We start from the raw sequence: 17,962 nt of genomic DNA on the forward strand, positions 1-17,962 counted from the left end.
GGCTCGCTGTGCAGAGACCGGGCAAGTAACGTTGGCCTGTGCAACTTGCCCCCTGACCCTTCTTATTAGCAAAGGCTGTGTAGTGAAAAACTGAGCACCATTTATGTGCTTATTCAAGTGAGATCTTCTCCTTGACATTTAGGGTGATACGCTCTTTTTCCTTTCTTTCTAGATTTTGCACATGATCCTGATTATGCTGCGTGGTCACCATCTCAGTTCACATTTTGCAATGGGGTGTGTGAGCAAACCGGTCCGAGGGATGGCTTTGTACAGCACATTTTGCACAGGTGAGCTGGCAACTGCAGCTATATTTATCCGCACGCGCTTTTCATGCATCAGTGTTGTAGGCTGGTGATCGGAATATCCAAGTTTCGCGAGACTGGTTGGCATCTCGTACGCTAGTTTGTCACGAACCTCCAGCGAGAGGTCTCCGCTGACCATATTTATCACCTTATAGCCCGCGCCTAGGGTCTCAGTTAAAGAAATGCCAACAGCAAAAGGAGAAATTATACAAGATTTGTTTTCGTATTCTCACTGTTTACTGCATGGAAACGGTCGAGTGAATAAGTTGCTAAGATTATCGCTATGTCCCAATTTTGGGGGGAGTGGTGATCAGGTAGTGAAGTAAAAGATGGGGTTCTTGTATCTTTGATGCGGTTCTCATACCTCAGACACCCAGTGCGGAGTCCAATTTAGGGACACAGTTGGACTCATTTAGGACATGAAAGAATCCACATGCGAACTGTACATTGCTACTATAAGCCGAATAACTATACGCCAGTGTGGGTACACTTCACAAGCGTAAACCAAAACCACCAGAGAAAGACGGGAAAAAACTGGAGTCAGGACGTGACAGGAGAGAAAGGAATGACGACAGAAGAAAAAGGTCGAACATGGGCACACGAAAAAGCGACTGCCAATTTCCCTCAATAGGTCAGTCTGGGGTTTATTTTTTTTTTCATCTCGTAATACCCCTAAGAGCTCCCGAAGGGGCATTACATAGGGGGAACGGATATGTGAAAAAATGCGCGCTTTGCGCGTTACGGAAAAAAACAACTAAGGTACGCAAAAGAGACAAATGTTTTACAAAAAACACAATACTTATTCAAAAGTATGATGTATAGCAAAATAGAGAAGTAAAACAATGCACAAAATAAAGTGAAAATCGGAAATAAAATACAAAACACTTTGAAAAAACAAATTAAGGGCATTAGATAGGCACAATGTAAAAAGTAAAACGAGGTGTTGCTCAAAACTGAGTCACTTTTCACCTTAACAAACTAATGAGACCTGAATACACTTGTACAATCGACATGCAGAATGGTAAAACAAATGATCAAACATTATATACACTGAACAACGTATGAAGAAATGTTAAAACAGTACGTGATGGATGTTTACACGTAACTATTGCGTAAAAGTTCTTCAATGTTTGCGAAATCGGTTTGAGTAGCAGTGTGTGATGGTAGGTTATTCCATGCAAGCGACAACTTATGCGTTTTATCTTCAAGATATGGCATGTTCGCGGAAAGAAGGCTGTCGCTGGTTCGAAGATGCGGTGAAGGTGCGGAAGATGATAAAGTTTGTACAGCAGCGAGAGGCGCGCAAATCTGCGGTGATAAGTCGTCAAGCTGAGAGCGAGGTTTTAGTGCTGAATTGCTAGTATAGGGTTATAATCAGAAAAAAATGAAACGGGCCGCGCGGTTTTTGCAATGATGCGATTTCTTGGGTGATATATGTTTGACAAGGATCCCTGATACCTGATGTATACTCGATTTTGGGGCGTAATAATTTGATGTATGCTAGTCTGCGTAGTTTGGCTGGAACATGCTTAAGGTTGTGTTTGAGGAGGCCTAATGAGCGGTTAGCTGTTGCAAACGTTGGGCGGATGTGATGATGCCACGTTAGATCCGGCTGTAAATGAACACAAAGGTACTTACATGAAATTGTAAGTTAAATTATGTTTTTATACATTACGTACGATGTTGTAATACGGTGGTTGCGCCTAGTAAATAACAATAACTTAGTTTTAACTGTATTAAGAATCATCAGCCATGTCGAACACCCTGTGTTGTTGGCGTTAAGATCGGTTTTAAAAAGTTCTTTGTCGGGAAAAAGTGTGATGTGGGAAGACACAGTTAGGCAGGTCATTAATATGGATTAAGAAAAGTAAAGGGCCAAGAACGCTGCCCTGCGGAACACTGGAGGTTACTTTGGTAGAACAGGAATTACTGTTGCTAACAGACACGTATTCTAATCTGAATGACAGGAAATCCTTAATTCATCCAATAACGGTTGGGTGTATGTCAAGGCTAATTAGCATCAGTACAAGGGCATGGTGAGCAACGGGATAGAAAGCTTTTGAGAAATCCAGGAAGATAGCATCAACTTGAAAACCTAGGTCTAGGCATCAATAAAAGTAATGTAAAAAGCCGGCTAGCTGTGTTTCGCGTGAATAACCCCGGCGAAACCCATGTTGGTAATCAACAATAAATTTACTACTTTAATAAAAATTTATTATTAATTTAATTATTACTATTACTTCACTAATTACTAATTAAGTACATGCTAAGTCCAAGCCAAAAGTGTATGGTGCTTCTTCTGAGGGGCATTTAAAGGCCCCGGCCCTCGTCATGTGCTCAACCGCTGTGATAGCCTTTTGCATGGACGGTTACACCGAGTACGGCAAGGCACGGAATGGTCCTACCCCAATGCGCTGGGTTCTTTGACTTCATGGCACACCAAGCACATGCTGGCCTAGATGCCCCCTGGTGGATCATTTATGCGGCAACCGCAGCCTCGTGTATTGTTGGATCTGGAGGACAATACGATTTGCTGTCCCCCAGATATATGGACCTTGCCGTTGGGTGCGGGAGTTGGCCGAGGTTGAGGAGGACGTCGGGATGAAAACTGTAGGGTAATTTACATTATTTATAGTGAGAGTACAAAGAAATTAACAGTCATAATGTCACTACGGGCCGGCAGCAACTCGGACGCTGCGGCCCGTGGCAGGAAGCTAGAAAGAGATGAATGAAGGAATGCTCTCTTGCTGCCCCCGGTCTCTGGCTTTTAACCCCTGCGGCGTCTCGAAGTCACGTCACGTTTGGCCAGTCGGCGAGCCCGCTCAGATGGCGTCATTTTCGGCCAATGGTAGGCGCCCGTGCGAGTGCACGTCACATTCGGCTCAATGGGTCACTCCTTGGGCTCCAATTGTCCCAGGCAATATTTGTCTGCGGTATCGCCTTCCCGGTCTGCAACTGCCTTCGCAAAAGCGGACAGTGGGGAATTGCTCCCAGGGCTTCATGGTGCATTACGGCCATCGTTGCCTCGTGGCTAGCAAGCGCCGTCCCAATAGGCGGACGTCAGCAAACAAGGCTACTTGAGGCTGCGTCGAATAGAACATCTTAAGTAGTTCTTCGCGTGAAACTGTTATGGTCATCTTTAGGATTTAGTCGGAGCCTATAGTTTTTGAATTTTTCACCTCGGCGAAAACACTAGGTGTCGATGCCGTTGAGTGCGCTTATTTAACGTATTTTCAATGCCCGTGGCTTCCGTTTGGAATTTTGTAATGGTCTTGGCTGGTTTACGTATCAATCCAGGGTAAGCTACTTTCTTCAACCCGAAGGTGAGGAAGAACGCTTTCCTCTCGGATATGTGCGGGTCGATGTGGCTGGATTTCTGCCCTGAAGATCACGGTGCTCTCATTCAACTTCGGCACGCTCCTTGGGCATGATGCTCGTGAAGGTTTGCAGAAATTCATTGCGAACCTATGAAACCGCATGTTGTCACAGATTCAATTGTTAAACATAGCGGTACTTGCGCAGGTTTCAGGCCAGCTTTCGAGATCTCCAAACGGTGATCCGCTAATGATCGGCGGCTTCTTTGGCTTTTACAGCATACGTCGCTGCGGGTTACACGGGCACTCTCACTGTGACTGTTGTATGGACAACGATCTTCCTAATCTTCTGGGGCGGAGGTCCATACTCAGGCAGTAGTAGTAGCCTGCGGCAAGCTTGCTCGTCCATGAGAACGTTCCCGTTATTTTCATGGCTGGTAGGGTTTATTCCGTCACCACGAAGGACCTCTAGGAAATGTCAAGTTGTGGCAAGGGTGAACGACGCAGTGACAAGTGCTGTGAGTCACGAAATACTCTTTATTGGGCGAACTGGCACCCACAAAACAAGTTACATTATGCCAGAAACATAGTGCCGCCCACATGAGTCGATCGCCGAACAAATGATTTGCGATTAAGTAGCGTCGGCTATCGACAATTGGTTCCTATCAGATTCCAGCGGAATCGTTGGTGCTCGTGTGCCTTCCAGAATGCACACATGTATTCGCGTTGTGCGTGCAATTTGATAACAAAAGGCTGGACAACAATGAAGGAAAAAACATAGAATTGACGAGAATTTTAGAGACTGTTCTGATGCATGGAGGCGCGTCATGCAATGAGAAGTAACTTAAGATTTGTTAGCCGGTCAAACGCGCTCATAGCAAGAAGACATACAACTACGCGTGTCAATAATGTAACTAAATACTGCACCTCCGTTACAGGGATACGTTTGTCAAATCAGACTAAACGACTCTACAGCTGTAACTAGAGTGGAGTAAAAGAGAAAAGAGACGACTTCCGAGTGTATAAGAAAGTACTTTAAAACAGCAACTAAAATATTCCCATTCGTAAAACATTCGACAGTTTAATACAATCTCACTGCTGTGAACAGCAGGATAAACAGCAAAAATATTCCGTATGAATAAAAGACCCAAAGAGAGAACCAAAACATTACGTGCATTAACAATTTGTAAGGAAAATGAGCTTCCCCCGGTTTATGTTTATATGTTGTCATAAAAGCTGTCTCTGGAAGGCAGCAAGGCCTATGGACCTCAAATATTGGCAGGAATTTTTTACAAGAAAACAGTACCTATTTTTTAAATGGTCCCTAATGAGAGGTGTTCCCTTCTATTCACACTGCAGAATAATTAAAAGGATGGTTACGTAAAGCTAGTTTACTAGTGCACTGTCAGACCGCTTACAAAACTAAATGAGGTGTATAGGATCTTGTGCGAACATTTGAACCTTATAGACACACAAAACACGAACTCGTAGCCCATTAGGGTTTGTCGAGAAATGAGTTTTGCTAATGCTACATTGGCGAACAACATAGTTCTGCAAACAGTGAGCTGTAGCCAGGACCTGCAGTACACTTTGACATTCAAGCATCCAAATTTTGTTCGAGACGACGTTCTGTCTCGTAATTTTGAAAAATCAAGCGGCATCCTTTACTTCTTGCGTTTCACTCAGCAGTTTACACGTCAAAAGAAGCCCGAGAGAATATCAGCGGTTATTTTTTCCTGCATGGGTTGATGGTCACGTTCTTATGCAAAACATGTGGGCGATTTACTGCACTTGCGTACTAGTCGCACTGTTGTGAGTGCCCACCCCTATGCGTCTCCAGATGTGCAATGAGTTGAAATGCATCTCTAGACGAACATCCACACAATAGGCACCTGTTATTCTGGCACATATGTGCGTCGAGGTTTTCTTTCTTTGTGAACCTAAATCCACACTGCTTGTACTCTTACGGCATTTTACAGTGGTGAACTGTTTTACGGTGTCTTCGGAGATATGCACTCTGCCTAAACGAGAGACTACATATGTAGCAAACGAAAGGCCTGTCGTTACTGTGTGACTTGAGATGAGTTTTAAGATGTGTTGTGCTTTTGAATGGTTTAGTACATATTTGGCAGATATGGGGTTTCAAACCTGTGTGAATCCGTTGATGATTATGGAAATTTGACCTGTCCGCGAATGACCTCGTACATATGTCACATTTGTATGGTTTCTCGCCAGTATGCGTGCGGTAATGTGCAGATAGATTGACAGCCCTTGTTAAAAATTTACCACATCTTTCACATTTGTGTTTCGACTTCTTGGCAGACGATTGATCGCATACTCTGACACTGCAGGAGTCTTGCTGTTCCATTCGTCCGGTTCCAGTAGCATTCCTGCAAGGATACGGGCAAATTAGCTCGAAATGGCCGCCTCTTGTTATGGTAGGACAGAAACAACTTTTGCCTATTTAGAGGTTGACAAACTAAATCGCGGGTTAATGGTTAGGCGACTCGCTCAATTCGAACGCTAAGTTTCTTCATTGATATTTAGCGCTCTATTTGGGATCTCGCTTCGCAGAAATTGAACACTGGTGTTTTTGGTTGTCAGTGATGCCTGAACTTGAAACTAAGAACTATCTTCGTTCGAGTGTCAAGCAACACAGAAGCCTTCCTTTATTTATGACATCACGTATATCCTACATGAAAGAGGTACCGGTGAGTAGAAATGTCTGTCAATGATGGTTAGTTAAAAAGCTAACCGTCCTATGTATTAAAAATACATCTGCGTCTTCAACGCGCTCACAAGGAGTGTTCAGGCAAAAGTCCAGAAACGTGACCTCTGATGTGAGAGATTCGGCATTGAAAAAGCCTTTTGCGTCAGCTAAAGTACGTCTGCGTTTTACGGGGCAGCTCTTGATGGCCCACTCCTGCGGCGAGCGCAGGCGGCGTAACCGATCGAACGAGCACAACAGCGAAAGGTGAAAGACACGAGCCTCGAACGATGGGGAAGTGGAGACCGACGAGATCTGCCCCTTCAGTGGCGTACACGCGGGAAACAGGTTTCATGCGGAGCCGCCTGACCACTCCTTCCGTACTAGCCTCTGGTCTCAGCCGGAACGCTTGTTTCTTATTATCGTAAATTAGCGTCTGCTCTCGCTCGCGCTTTTTTTTTTTTGCTTTGTTCGGATATCTTGGCTCGCGATTGTTTTGCACTCTGCTTGCGTGACGCGAATTGCATAGTATTTTATATGGAAGGCAAGCAGGACCAGCTATTTTGCTGGATCCTTCAACCAGTCATTGAACGAAGCCATCGCACTCGACCTCTGCTACATGTCTCTCAACATCTTTGTCTCAGTGTACCGCGAAATTAGAACACCTATAAAGCTGCGTTTAAATATTGAATTATGGGCTGTCGTATTCGTCGGTGAATTTTTTAGGATGCTTTGTACGCTAAGAAGAGTAAAAAAGTTCGGCAGAATGCTCCACTCTTCCAGCACCTGAAAACGAAAGCCAGTTGCACGCATGCTAATGTCTAATGCTGCACGATCGGACGAGTCAGACTTTTTGCAAGACACGATGACCCGCAGTATGAAGTAAACGTTTGGCACTGTAGATCGACTCGACCTTCTCAAAGTCATATCCGAGAACCTAATGCAATACCTGAAGCACCTTTTGTTCTTTTTTTTTTCATTGGCTCTTTCTTTCCGTCACTTGCTCGCTCGTTTGTTCGTTCTATTTTAGTTTCCTTGTTTCCGGTGTCCATATTCGGCGATTACATCTTTGCTTGCTTACACGGGTATGAGCCATTCCTGATGATATTTTTTCTTTGTTTTTGTTGTTTATCCCTTCATTATTACTTAGCTTTTACTATTTCTTTGTTGCATGATCCCTGCCATTGAACCGTACCCATGCATAGGCCACTGGGTGATCCTTTTCATTAAAGTTATCTCTCTCTCACTGCCACTTCTGTGGGCATGAGCCATTGCAACAAGCCACTTAAGGCGTTCGCATAAATTATTAATGGGAAATGGTACGAAGGTGAACTATTTGCGTGATTCTAACAGGCATAGGTGGACTCACTCCCTACCGGTCATCATACTTCTGAATGTAAGCCCTACATGTCGAATACGAAGAAAAACTTACAGGCTCATATTTTCCTGCAGTGTTTGTACGATGTCTTAAAATTCGACTCGAATTCTAAATGCGCACTGGTACTGCCGAAGGCATCGAGGTGCCGACGCCCACATGTATCCTCCAATCGCAGCCAGCAGAAATACGCCAAATACTTCGGTATTTTCACGCACAATTGATGCAATATGCTGCCGAAGAAGTTTCTCTTTTTTGCTTCCTATCATTTCGTTGTGCAAATATGCATTACAACGCACATTGCAATCTTCGTTGATGCAATATATATAACCTGTATTTCTCTCACTTTTGTTTCCGTGGCCAACAGCATTTTTCTCGATGAGTTAGCAAACGATGCAAGCGTTGAGTTATGGCATTGCTGATACGACACACTTTCTTCCGTTTATTGAAGAAAAAAAACCAAAAAAACAACGGGATGTGGAGCAGAGGTGTGCACGGAGTGTATGTACTCTCTCCAGTGTGTTGCTCTCTTTAAATAGGATGCTATTATTGCGGTAATGTGCTATTTACTTGTGTACTTGTTATTCTTGTTGCTTTTGTTCACAAGAGTCATGCAATGCTATGGTTTGCTTCGAGTCGTGGCGTTACCTCGTACGTCGTTTCTAATCATTCCACCTTAGCCGGTATCGAGACAGGATTATCTAATAAAGAAATTACACCTATCAACCAATCAAACTTAGTTTGCTTGAACCAGGTAATTATCAGCAAATATAGCCATCATAACTTGAGTTTATGTTTGCAAGTGTGAAAAATGATGAAATCGCTAATTTTATGAGCAGTTGAAGCACGGAATTTACAGTTACATACCGGAAAAATATATATCGCAGTTATCTTAGCTGCATGTCTTGGAGAATTCCAAGTGGACAACTTTCTTTATATCTATTGGCAGCCAGCTTGAAATCGTAACAACGTGTGCCAGCATTGGCGATGATCTACTCATAAAATAGCACATGTCAGAATGCTGTGTAATACAAATTTTCTGCACTTTGCTCTCGTTCTTTGGTGCAGTTTAGTAAATCGTGGTGTAGCTTTCAATGTTGAATTAAAAAGAAGCAATTTTGTTTGAATTAGGAAGGGACAGCGCCTACTAAGACGACCACGAGAGGGAGAACGACACAGGACAAGCTCCAGGACACAGGATCGGCCCTTGTCCTTTCTCGTTCTGCCTCTCGTGATCATGTTAGATGGCGCTGTTCCTCCCTAATTCAAGTATGCACTATCTAGGCTAAAGGAATGTTGTCCTGAAATACTTTTGTTTATTGAGTTTCTCAAGGTTTTTTTAGGTATAAGACAAATTGAAAATTCCTTGGGTTACGATAACATCACATTTCTTTATATGACACAAGCTTCAGTATTCTTACATTGTGTTCTCAAGCACATTCATCCCTCCCTTCCAATGTACTTGGGCAGTAGATCCTGAACTAAAGCTTCGTGTTTGCGCCGACACCAAATTATCTGAGCAGCAACTGATATTTGGCATTTAGGTCATCGGAACTTCCGTCCCTCGCGGAAGTGCTTCAGTGCAAGCGTTATTCTTGGAGGAATTCAAGAATGAGAGAATTCTTGCTCACCTAGCACCGCTTCCGGAAGTGCCCGATGCTTCCCTTCCTCAGTGCCAGTTTGGCTCGTACTAGCCACTGCGTAATCGAAGCCACCACTGCTGCTCCAGACTGGAAGTATGAAACTGGTGCTTCCGGTTTCTGTCTTGTCTTTATGCCCTGAAACAGAGGTGCTGATCGAGAAACAAGAATGGGAAGCAATAAGTTTTCTTACAGCCTTGATGCTACCCTGGCGCTTGTATTGGCTGCTCATTCCCACTATTTTGCTCAATAAATGCGAAAGCTTTGTGGAACAGCATTTGCTCTCGCTAAGGTAGCGCTGAGTTAAAGTGCATGTTTTACTTTCGAAATTGCTAGGGCAAAGTCCGGCTTCAGACAAATTAGTGTAACCCGTCAGGCGGTGAAAAGTTCATGCACGACAAAATTGTCAGCCGCCTGGACATGTAAAATTCCTACTGATCAGGCATGATAAAAAAAAAACAATGCGTCATCTACTGCAAATCTCTCATTGCGAGAAACCCGGAAAGGTTCTCTTTGTAGTACATTTGTGCTGTTGGCACAGTTCCGGGTGCCTATGGTGATGTCAAGGACGCATCCAGCGTCGCCTGCAAATTTGTAAAATTTTTTTAACAACAAAAAACGTCGTGGAAATACAACGCACCGTGGGAATCAACGTGATGCAAAGCATCTGCCTTTTACAACAATATAAAGTATTTTTATGTATTCAGCACACCGTTATTGTTAAAGCTATTATAATACTGGTACCAGAAAAATAAAATTTTCACATTTGTTCACCGTTCCCCCATCATGAAGTCGGTATAACGTCGCATAGGTATTACGAAGCGTAAAAACTTGCATGTAATGCACACATCATACGTTTCGCAGACCTGGGTGCCTCTAGAACGATAGAACCACGCCTGTGACCCCGGTCAAATTTTTGTTACATCAAGGTCACATGTTGAACCCGGCTTTGTGCTTGATGGTAGATGTGCGAGTCGGTCATCGGTGACGCAATGATTGTCCTTTTGTTGAAAGAGCCCCGGACAAGTACCTACCTACCCTGCTTTCCTTCAAACTTATCTGCCTTCAGCAAAGTTGTTGTTCTTTGAAATATAATAAAAGAAATAAAAGACTATACATACGCTGTACATTTCAACTTTATTATTGATGCGTTATTGAATTGGGTTCATTTGTTTCCAAGACGTCAAACGGCGTTTCGTGCTTAAAATATGTACCTCGTGAGTACAGAGGTTTCTGCGCGGCTGATGTTAAGACGAAACCTGAAAATGTTGAAAAATTTTATGGGTGAGCCTGAAATTGGCAGATATAGGTAATACTCCAGCTTGAAACAGAGTTTGTTCCTAGATTAGCTTTACGTTTGCACTGGCAGAGCAATGTCAAAGCTGGGAGCGGATTGCAGCTGGCTTTACTCCCACCAGTGAAGCGCGGGCGCTATCCTTGTATGTAGAATGACCTCGCACTTCATTCTTGCATGCTCATTGTGCACGGCAAGAAGCATTTAGTGGTAAAGAAACTTTGCTGTTGTGCGTCCGTAAGCGGTGCCTTTTGTTTCTGCAACATTCTTGAATTCATGCAAGAGTTTCGTGGCGATGAGGAAGCCGGGCGTGATCAAGATTGTGAACTATTGGATTCTTCTGAAGATTAGCTCGTTTTCTCGCAACCCACAAGCATTACCATGACAGTGCTCGAAGTGAAAAACGACATGTCGGTTTTCCTGTGCGGAACCGCTGGCCCAATATATTTGCTATAATATCCAGTAACAAGCACATTAGATGCCTCACGAAGTTCTTGCTTGTTGTTCATCTATTACGAGCAGCAGACATAGCCAGACGCAGACGACGACTTCATGTATAGGGCACACTTGTGCAATTTTACAATATCGCGCGAACGTCAACCGGACTGGAAATCAGGGCCGTATGACGAAGTGTATCAACGAAACAATCGAGAACGCGCGCGTGCATGCGTGAAGCATAGCCCAGAGCACGTGTCCTCGGCAAGGCTTTACTGCTAGAAATATGCTTCGCATATCACCTTTTACTACTTAGTTTTCCTGTCCTTTCGTTTTTGTTGTGAAGCCTTGCATAGATAATTGCTTAAAGCCACGCCTTGTTGTGAAGTTCTTGAACACAGACGAAGTCGGGGCAGGCATATTGACGTTACTTTTATCATTTATTTCTTGCCCTCTCAGTAGAAAGAAAGAAGGAAGGGCAGTTTAGGACCAAAGTGGGTCGCCTGGTCTGGTCTGGGTGCTGCCATTATGCACAAGCAGTGCAAGTTGCTGTATTATCGGTGGAAGACTCGCTGGTGCAGTACGCCTAGCATTTAAGATATCATAGCTCCGCAATAATCAAAGTGGGAACTCCCCCTCAATCCCATGCGGAAACACAGCAGGCTAAATTTAAAAGAATATGTACTTTAAGGTCATCATTGGCGGGGATGGTTTATTTATCAGAAAAAAGAAGAATCGTTGAATTATGCAGTACTTTCCTTGACATTTGGACATATTTCATGTTCCCTTACTGTGCTATCTCCGTCTCAGTAAGTGGTTACATTACGGCTACCTAGTAGTTTTGCTTTTATGGCCTTTGAAACGCTTGGTGGCGGTAAAAGTATTAAAAACTAAAAAACTCATTTCTGGTGTTTTATGTAACAAAACTACGATCTGATTATTAATTAGGCTGTATTGTGGAAGCACGGATTAATTTCTACCGCTTTGCTTCCTGCCTGGGTACCCACGCTACATTGCCTCGCTAAACTTACACATCCTCCGTTTCATTTAGTGCGCATTCTTTTAGGTGAACGTCTTCGTGGTAACTATCTTGCTATATTCCATAAGGGGGAGTGAGTAACCAGGTAACCAATCTGAAAGTCTGCCTTCACGTCTGACAGGAGTGAAATATGCTGCCTAACTTTTTTTTTTACACTGACCATGTCCAAACTCACTCTTGCAACTATTACTTATGCTTATGCCAACTCCGCCAACTAAATCCTCCTAACTGCTGATGCAGTGGCAGTTTCAGGCGTCAGTGCGAGCACTCCACAAAAAAATAGTGTGTACAAGCTTAATTGTTCCACGGGTAGTATTCCCTGTCGTCTTCAAGTTGCTTTGCAATGAAGGTTTTCTTAACAAGAACTTAGGGGGCGCCATATTCTAAAATGGCTGTTGATTGATTCCGGCTTGCCAGTGCGGCTTGTGCTGGGCCTTTCATGGTCTATGCTGCTGCTGTACCACAGGTGCAAGTAACTAGTGCTTACATTGCCAGTGGCACAATTACAGTACTAAAGTACAGCAAAGGTGTTCATTCGCCGCTGTGCAAGTAAAATGGTGTTATGCCGGAGGCTCGTTTTTTGAAACCAAGTCCTAGCAGTGTCTTTTAATGAGAAATAGTCATGACGCAGCTCGTCGCACTTTAATATGTTATATGTGGCGATTTATGCTTCGGTTTGCAGTCAGCTTTCCGGATCTTAAACGATGATCTGTGGAAGAACGGTGGCTCCATTGGCTGTTGCAGCGTGATCGTTGGTGGCGACTCAAGGATTGTCATTGGGACTGAAGATTGGGCCATGATGTTCCTGGTATTCTCGGCCACATGGGCGTACGCATGCGGAAGTTGTATGTTGTGGCAAGCTCAGTAGCCGAGGACAATGTGTACGTTGTTTTCATGGCTTTCTCGGTGTATCCGGTCACAATAAGCACCTCTACAACATGCCACGTTTTAGTGACACGGAACAATGCACTAGCAAGAAACTTCAGTCACGCAACTAACCCTTATCGGGGAACGGGAAGGCACAAAACGAGTTACTTTCGGGCAGGAAGATAGTAACGAGCGTAGACCTCAATCGCCGAATCAGTGATTGGCGTTGAACGTTTGTCGGATATTCATGCATCATTCGTTGAAGATTGTAGCGTAATCATTGGTGCTTGCAAGCCTTCACGAACGCACATTTGTATTGGTATTGAGCATGCAGTTGGGTTATGAAAGGTTCGACCACAGCAAAGAAAGAAATGATTGGCGAGACAGATCTAGAAGGTTCTGATACACGCAGGCGCGTAATGCACTGAGCGGTAACCTAACATATGTTAGCCGGAAAGATGCGTTCACAAGAAAAATATAGCAAGTAAGCGTGTAAACATATATGAAATCTTACTTGTCATGTCAAGCATTTATTGTCATTTTTGTACAGAAATTCTGTCCCATCAGGCTAAAAAGATTATAGAGCTGCTACTAGAGAGCAGTCCGAGTCAAAACATATGACTAACGAGCGGATAAAAAGCGGTCCATTAAACATCAGAAGTCCTGCCACAATAAAACAACAAAATTTTCCTTAGGGGAGACCATGTCATATAATGAATTTCCAAATGATCTGAGTCTAGTACTGCCTCACTATCGTCATCGGCCTATTTTATGGCATAGAAAAAACATTTTCGGTATGAATACAGGCGCCAAAGAACGGTCAATGCATTGAACAAACTTTCTCAACCAGATACTTTTCATACGCGTACGATGTAGTTCAGCATTGTCGCAATTGCATCTGCAAGTGCTTTCTCTCGAAGGCAATTTTGCCTCTGGACCTCGATTAATGGCAGAAATTACTTTTTAGTTCACAAGAATACAGTACCTCCTTTCTCAAATGCTTGCTAAAGAGAGATATTCCATTCTGTTTACGCTGCAATATTATTACGAATACGTTTCATAAAATCTTCTTCGCTGGTACACTGTCAAAAGATCTGCACAAGAAGTTTCTCAATCCAAATGGGGGTCACTGATCTTTTGTAGAGATTTCAGCATCTAATTACACAAAATACTATCTTGCAGCCAATTAGGGTTTGTCTGAAAGTCAGTTTGATAAAGCAACATTCACCAACAAGATCGTTCATGAGACAGTGAGTGCTGGCCAGGACCTGCAGTATCTTTCGACATCGAAGCACCCCAAATACTTCTGGCGACGAGGTCTTGTCGCACAATTTCGAAAAACCTGACGGCATCGTTCACATCCTGCGTTCCTTCTGGCACACATGCCTATCGCGTGTTTCTTGGTCTGCAAATCGACATCCGCAGTGCGTACACTCATACGGTGTTTCATCCGCGTGCTTTTTTCGGTGGTGACGAAGAAGATCCGAATTTCTCATAAAGAATCGATCACAGATATCGCAAATGAAAGCGCTGTTTCCACATTGTGTGCCTACATGTCTCTTGAGGTTATAATTGTTTTCAAATGATTTAGCACATTTTTGGCATGTATGGCGGTTCGCCCCTGCGTGAGTGCGCTCATGTTTACGGAGATCGGACGAACACTTGTACGTTCTTCCGCATGTTATGCAAAGGTAGGGTTTCTCATCTGTATGCGTGCGCCTGTGGTTTCTTAGATGACCGGCCTGCCGGAACATTTTTTCACATATTTCGCATTTGTAGCGTCTCTCGTCTGTGTGCGTAAGCTGATGTTTAGCTAGATCACTGGCCCATCGGAACTGTTTGCCACAGGCTTCGCATTTGTGTTTTTTGCCAGTGAGGTTGTGGAAATGTTCGACAGACTTAGACATCTTCACTGGCGATTGATCACAGGCATTGCAAATCTGGGCTGTGTCATTCGTTGGTTCCTTTGCATGCCCGTGTAAGGCGTCCGCTCTGCTCGAAACGTTGCCACAGGCACCACACAACTCTCGCTGTTCCGTTCCTCCGGTCCAAGGAGCATTCCTGCAAGGACACGGACAAAGGAGCTCAAAACCGCCTACTTTTGTTACGAAAGGAGAAAAACAAATCTTAATTGAGAGGTTGACAAACAAAATCTTGCGTTAATGATAAGGCGTCATTCTGAACCTTAGCGCTAACTTGAAGCATTTAATCTTGGCGCTCGATTGTGGCTCAAGTTTGCATAAATTGAACACTGCTGCCTTTGACGGTCTGTGTGGCTAAACTTGAAAATAAGAAGACCCGTACCTATCTTACATAGGCTATACGTGATGTAGTATGTAAAGGGTGGTTTTGGTATTTCTTCCGACTCGAACGGAGAAGAAATGCCTGGTAAGGGTGGTTAAATAAAGAATTAGCAGATCTAAACGCGATGATATTTTTCTCTCACTGCACTAGAGCCCCTTTGTCGGTATAAAGCATTGCAATTAGCGATTCGAGGCTCCACCATAGGAAATGATGCAAAGGCGAACAATTCGCTTCAATTCTGACAAGTGTATGTGGAAATAAATGAAGTCCTCCACATCGAATGCAATGAACAACTTCCGGGTTCAAGATTGCCTGCAATGTTTGTATGAAGTCATTCAATATTTGACTCGCGTTAGAATTGCACACCGTTCCTACCGAAGGCATCGTGAGAACGACACGCACGTAATCATTTCCCCCATACGTAGCAAGCACAGATACATCAAATGCTTCAGTGTTTTCCTTTCCAATGGATGTGATATGCTACCGAAGAAGTTAGTATTTTCTTTTGTTTTTCTGGGTAAGATAATGAACACTGCAAGCGTTGTGCTAAGGCAGTGTTGGTACGACCTCTTTTCTACCAGTTAGTGAAGAAAAATACAACGGGCAGAAGAGCAGAGACAGTGCGTATGGTGCATGTCTTTTGTGTAGCCTGTTACTGATTTAAATCTCTACGTTAAACACTAGATGAACATTGGTCGCTATCCTTGTGTTATAGGCTTTTTACTTGTATTCTTTCGTTTATTCTTGTAGCGGTTGCTTACATGACTCATGCAATGTTATGGTTTGGTCCCAGTCGTGTGGTGTTACATTTTGCGTCGTTTGGAATCATGCAAGCTTGGCCGTCATCAAGACCGGAATATTTAATAAAGAAATTAGGACTATCAAACAATCAAATTTCGTTTGATAGAGCCAATTAAATCCAGGCAAATTATTCATCAATTATTCAGGCTTGCAAGGGGGAAACTTAGGAAATCACTAAATATCCATTTCAACACTGATGGCAATTTGCTTCACCGTAACATAGATAACATGTACATTCTTTTATTTCTTTGGCTTTGGTGGCACATACTTGCATTTGTTCATTAAAATAATGAACATTTCTAGCTATTACTTCTACCTTCTATATGTGATACGTTTGTATATGAACAATAGGAACTGTAGAGCGATATTATGTGGTAACATAATTGAAAATGTGCCCTTGAGAGTAAGCGCGCCGTCCCATTGCTTCTTTTTTCTGTGTGTGCTTCTGGCGCTGTTTCGGAATTAGGTTTGTGTATTCGCATTTATTCAGCTACTTTGGTGACGCGACACAGCCAAATGTTTGTAGCGATTCAACCCACATGATGTTACCTTGTAAGTATTTCTTTACTGGAAAACATGGGGTAGGCGGGAGTAGACAAGTCCACACGTCGAAATGTAGGCTCCTGCTTTCACCTTCTTCTCGTTTTGCTCATTAACTCTACGGGTTTATGTGGTATCTATGTCGCAATATGTACTTAAGTAAAGGAGGTAAATAAACCACACAAGATAACTCGGTGAAATTTAAGAAATATTTATTTCATAAAGAATAGCAAAATTTAACCTGAAGAAATATGTAAATCAACATTTACACAGAATTCTTCTCACGATCAACGTCAACCTTAGTGCGACCTAAAGCACTGCTTACTTGCCTGGCGTTGAGCAGCAAATACAAGGGTAAACTTTATTTACCGTACAAAAACGTTCCCCGACGATTCTGTTTCTTCCTGATGCCTAATTTGAGGCCAGCCCTATACGTGTTCTCATTTCGCGATATATTGGCTGGTGCGGATGTGCGGCACGTTGCAAGCGGAGCCAAGTGGGGCGCGACTGCCTCGCTAAATGGGAGATCGCGAGAGGCAGCGTGTGGGTGACGCGAGGACGCGATTCACAGTAGCCGCCGCAGTCGTCACTTCAGTGTCGCAATCCCATTGTCGTCATGAAGTCGCACCACCCTCGTTGATGTAACGACGTCATTTTTTTGTTCGTTATTAGGCCGCAGTTATACTGTCGCCATCGTGTGGAGATTGTGCCGTCGTTGTCAAGCCATCGCTGTCATTGCGTTGTCGTCACACAGACGCTGTCATGCATTCGTTGTCATACGTTATAGTCATCGTGCCACCGTGGCGCTGCGATCATCGTCATTGTCGCTTTTTCATGCGGTTGTCTTACCATCGTTATGTCGTCCTTGTTATACCATGATCATGACTTAAGAATGCACCTGTCATTGTCGTCATGTCGTCGCCCCCCCCATTGTACGACTTTACCTTTACATCAATATCATTCCTGAAAATTAAAATTAAGTTAGGGGGTTCTACTTGCCAAAACCACGATCTGATTATGAGGTACGCCGTAGTGGGGGACTCCTGAAATTTTGACCACCTGGGGTTCTTTAACGTGCACTTGAATCTGACTACACGGGTGTTTTTGCAATTCGCCCCATCGAAATGGGGCTGCCGTGGCCGGGATTCGATCCCACAACCTCGTACTATCATTCCTTCTTATTCCATCATCATTGCATTAGCGTCATGCAGTCATCATGCCTCCAGGCTCATAGGTTACTTTAGTAAGCGAGCGTCATAAAGCGGGACAACATTTGAGCCTGTAGGATGTAGTGGAAATCATCGAAAGGCTACGAATTATCGCTGCACTCTGAAATGAACGTCA

The 17,962-nt window shown here is 43.6% G+C and overlaps 2 protein-coding genes and 1 long non-coding RNA gene across 10 annotated transcripts in view; 1 reads left to right on the forward strand and 2 right to left on the reverse strand.

The window, feature by feature from the left end:
• The window catches only part of LOC135919788 (uncharacterized), a 379,293-nt gene that overhangs the window by 149,126 nt on the left and 212,205 nt on the right, over positions 1-17,962 (forward strand). Inside the window, exon 3 of one of the 2 annotated variants that reach the window (XR_011508709.1) lies at positions 173-251. The exons of the other annotated variant lie outside the window; for it this stretch is intronic. This is a non-coding gene — a long non-coding RNA (uncharacterized lncRNA). Of the gene's footprint in view, positions 1-172; positions 252-17,962 lie in introns of those variants that run through there. 2 annotated transcript variants of the gene reach the window in all.
• LOC135919774 (zinc finger protein ZFP2-like) overlaps positions 1-17,962 on the reverse strand; it is a 150,261-nt gene that overhangs the window by 27,022 nt on the left and 105,277 nt on the right. The window lies entirely within an intron of this gene.
• LOC135919794 (zinc finger protein 391-like) overlaps positions 13,530-17,962 on the reverse strand; it is a 154,469-nt gene continuing 150,036 nt past the window's right edge. For all 3 annotated transcript variants that reach the window (XM_070526032.1, XM_070526031.1, XM_070526034.1), the window contains one exon: positions 13,530-15,034. In XM_070526032.1, the coding sequence (XP_070382133.1) occupies positions 14,329-15,034 (706 nt within the window). In that variant the 3' untranslated portion in view covers positions 13,530-14,328. The remainder of the gene's footprint in view (positions 15,035-17,962) is intronic.

This window comes from Dermacentor albipictus, chromosome 9 (genome assembly GCF_038994185.2).
Source record: "Dermacentor albipictus isolate Rhodes 1998 colony chromosome 9, USDA_Dalb.pri_finalv2, whole genome shotgun sequence".
Lineage (NCBI taxonomy): Eukaryota > Metazoa > Arthropoda > Arachnida > Ixodida > Ixodidae > Dermacentor > Dermacentor albipictus.